At 35.3% G+C, this 4111-nt stretch overlaps 1 protein-coding gene across 1 annotated transcript in view; it reads right to left on the bottom strand.

Annotated features, from left to right (window-relative positions):
• sae1 (SUMO1 activating enzyme subunit 1) overlaps nt 1-4111 on the bottom strand; it is an 11353-nt gene that overhangs the window by 3903 nt on the left and 3339 nt on the right. The window contains exons 4-6 of the mRNA XM_014032362.1: nt 1931-2076; nt 1763-1862; nt 1531-1636 (exon numbers count right to left, since the gene is read on the bottom strand). Coding sequence (XP_013887816.1) covers nt 1531-1636; nt 1763-1862; nt 1931-2076 — 352 coding nt within the window. The remainder of the gene's footprint in view (nt 1-1530; nt 1637-1762; nt 1863-1930; nt 2077-4111) is intronic.

The following is a 4111-nucleotide window of genomic DNA, read 5'->3' as shown; positions in this document are numbered from 1 at the left end:
TTGTTGTACTTAAGTATTAATAGTAAAAGTGTTGATTTAAAATGAGCAGTTAGTCATTTATGCATTTTTTGGGGCGGTCACCTCAGAATAAATGTTATTACAGAAAATGTCTTATAAAAATAAATAATGGATGTTAAATTTAGGATGCACTAGTCCAGCTGTTTCAGTTTATATACATATATCAAGGCTGCACAAAGCTTTTCCCCAAAATGAAAATCTATCTGAGGGCTGCGGCCAAATGTAAGAATATAATTCATGAAATACAAATACTTCTTAAGTACAGTCCTTTTATTTGAATGATTCTGTCCTGCTGGAGTGTGACATGATTTGTTTGTATACAAACTAATACGCTATCGGAGTTTTATATATTTATACTTCTCATTCAACCACAGTTAAATTCTCTCTATCTAGGAGGCTCAGTTTATATTGATAGTTTTTATTTATTTTTTATAATAAGCTGGAATGAAAACAGGCAAAAATGAAATAAAAGTAACACCTTTCTACTTCTTGTCTTTTTTTAATGTAAGAAGTAGAAAGTAAAAAGTATGCTGAAAAATAATTACCGATACTCAAGTAAAATACAGATACCCAAAAATTCTACTTAAGTACAGTAAAAGTATTTGTACTTAGTTACTTTAAAACTCTGGTTTTTGTACATTATTGTGGGTTAAATTTTCTTTAAATGAAGCTTTTGTACATTCCTGTGGATAAAACCCTTTTTACGTAACGTTTTTGTACGTTCCTGTGGATTGAATGTTCTTTACGTTAAGTTTCTGTGTGGGCGTCCAGCTGTTCGTCTCGGTGCACATGAGCGCTCATGGACAGCCTGTGATGGAAACTATCGGGTGGTTTGTGGGCCGGCAGAGGCCCAGGTGACGAGAGAGACGACAAACAGGAACACGAAGGCTCAAAAGGTTTGTTAGAAACAGATTACAAGAAGTATTTCATACAACTTACTGACTTATTGTTGATTTAATAAATATTTAACCTGTGATTAAATCTCATTGTTGTGTTTGGATGAAATTTAACCTCTCTGGATCTAATGTTCCACGAGTGACTGGAACAGTTTCAGTGGAGCTGAAGGCTCCTACATGTTTTCAGTTTCAATTTTTATACTTTTAGTTCATGATTCTGTGTTTGGATCAGCTTCATGGAAAGTTTGTTGGTTCTCTATTTACACGTCAGCTGTTAGACAAACAAAAACTGACATTTGAATTTCAAAATAAAAGTTCATAACTGAAAAAAAAACAACACTTATTTTTGTCAATCATAATATATTGAACTTACAGCAAAGACCTTTCAGATTGATCACTTCTGTACTTTTATTGCTCATCTGGATTTTCATTTCAGATGTTTTTAATTCAAGAGTTAAAGTTGTAATTTATATTTGAGGATTAATTGTCTTTTAAATGTTTCTGATCCAATAAAAATATTTTTAACCACATAGTGTGAAACCACATTTCATATTTAAAACACGGTCAGATCAACGTGTCTGATGTTTTCATCTGTAACAAAGCAGAAAGGCCGAACCGTGAAGCAGGAAGTAGTCCGACGGCGTTCGCTTCAGGGCGGTTCTGGCCTTCTCGGTGGTCCAGTCCACCTCCAGCGCCTCCTTCAGAGTGCAGAAACTGGCCGTCTGTCAACGAACCCGTTTTAGAAAATAAAAGAAACGCTGTTAAAGTTACAGATTAGGAGGAGGGAAATGTGTTTAGTGATGATTTTGTTTGATCAGATGAGTCAGACCGGCTCCAAGACCACCTACCTTTTTCACCATGGTGGTCTCGTTGGGATCGATTTTAGCTTTCTTTGCCTCCGGACCATCATTAGAGTCACCCGAAGGCTTCACTACTTTAGGTTTTTCTCTAAACAATAAAAAAACAACATTATTCCTGCAAAACGTGACAGAGTTCACCTTCAGGTCAGAACTCACTCGACGTAGTGGTGCTCCTTTCCGAGGTCGCAGAACATGTAACCATAGTAACCATAGACGTCGCCACAGAAGACCTTGATGTTGTGCTGAGAGCAGAGCTGGTCCACTCGAACCATCAAGTCCCTGGAGCAACCTGTCAGACAAACCTGAGGGAGGAAAAAACCCATAAAGCTAAAACAGGTGATTACAGGAAAAAAAAGGAGCAAAATCTTTAAAACTTTATATCAGGATTCCTGCAGGTTTCAGTAAGTTCAATTTAAGACCTTTTCAAGACCCTTTAACACCATCAGGAATGACATTTAAGACCAAAGCAACACATTAACAAAAACATTCAAATGGTCCCAGAAATTTTAACATAGAAACCTTTTATTGAGATCAATTTAGCACATAAATTGCCATTTTTTGCCTGCAGTTATCACAGGATTTGTAGTTTAACTGTGTATCAAGGCTGGTAGCAAACTGAGCCCTTCAAAAAGTCTGTGAAGACAGATCTGATCAACCTGTAATTACTGTGCTTTACTCTGTTTATTTATGCAGCCAATGTTTCTCTGGAATGATCAAAAGTAAAAAAATTAAGATTTGACAAAATTTAATTTAAGACCCTGGATGAAAATCTGTGTGTTTTTAAGACTTTTTTAGGCCTAAAATTTAGATTTTCAAATTTTAGACTTTTTAAGACATTGCATGAACGCTGTTAGATTAAATGAATCAAAAACTACAATTTAAAGAAGCTAAAAGTACAATTTAAACATGCAGTAAACCAGCAGATAAGATATATAAGGTTTGTTTTACCTAAGAATGAAACAAACTTTATTTTAAATTGTATTTAAAACAACAAAATACAGTATTGTAAAAGTAAACAATAAGATAAAAACACAAATGTACTGATTAACAAGGTCTGAGCTAAATAAGCAATAATTTAAAATACTTCTCTCTGATAAAAAAACTTTATTCTTTTATTTCCTGACGAGACACGAGGAGGGTCTGACGATCTGTTGTAAACAAAAAAACTAAAATGATCATTCACCACAGGTGATTCTTGGAGCAAAAACTAAGATCTACAGCTGGTCGACTCTGGTCTGTTTCCTCTGAGAGGAGAAACAGAATCACTCTTAACAGGTGTTTTTCAGCAGCATTCAGACGTTATAGGACAAATTTAGAATACTCAAAAACACATTTTTTCCCTTTCAGTCATCCCAAACTTTATCATCTCGTCACACGAGGGCAGAAGAAATCAAACATCCCACCTCAGCTCCACAACGTTTTTATAACCCGTTTTCAAGCTGTGAAAAGAATCAGCAGGAAGTCAGCTGTGAGTCCACAGATGGACACTGTTTTGCTTTTGTTTTCTCTCTTTTAACAATTCAATTAGCAAACTCCAACTGCTCCACTTTAAAGTGCCTGTGACACAAAATTTTTAAAGGCATTATTGGAAAGATAACATTAATAACATATCGCAAAAATAATTTCTCGCTGCTGAGATGAACAGTTGTTGAGATATTTGCATTTGAAGTAACAGGAAGTGATGTCAAAGGGGAAAGTCTGCATGGATTAGAGCAATGATAAAATGGCTAAGGACACAGACTGTAGAGAAGAATTTGATGTTTCATTAGATTATTTTGAGTCTCTATTAGAGAGATGAAGAGTCAGAGTTCAAATAATATAATTTCAATAAACAAAGACTAGAGTTCTCTTTCTTAAAGAGTTCCCCTTTGATGTCACTTCCTGTTTTACCTTGGCTGATCCAAGTTCAGAAGAAAATATGACATTTTTGTGACCAAATGGATAAAAATCCAGTTTTATGCAAGTTTTCTTATATAAAAATGTATTTTCTTTGACTTTTTGTATCTGATGGATAGGCATGTCACAGGCACTTTAATCCCCCCATATCTTCCTGCTGAGCCACACACAAGTTTGTATTTCTTTTTTTTCTGCCAATGGAATACCATTGGTAAAGGTACTTTATATGTCATCAGTGAAATCTGTGCTCTGCATTTGAGCGGCTCGCCGTCTGCCTCTGCTTTTTAGTTTTATTTTTTACTATTTTGCCCTATTATCGCTTTTAATCAGTTGGCATGATGTGACTGCTCTTCTGACTTATAATTGCCAAACACTTCTGGACATCAGGCAGCAACATCAGTCTTTTTTATGGAGGTGGAAATCTGCTGGTGCAAACAATTC

This window comes from Austrofundulus limnaeus, unplaced genomic scaffold (assembly GCF_001266775.1).
Source record: "Austrofundulus limnaeus strain Quisiro unplaced genomic scaffold, Austrofundulus_limnaeus-1.0 Scaffold1428, whole genome shotgun sequence".
Classification (NCBI taxonomy): Eukaryota; Metazoa; Chordata; class Actinopteri; order Cyprinodontiformes; family Rivulidae; genus Austrofundulus; species Austrofundulus limnaeus.
This window is presented reverse-complemented; position numbering and strand designations above follow the sequence as displayed.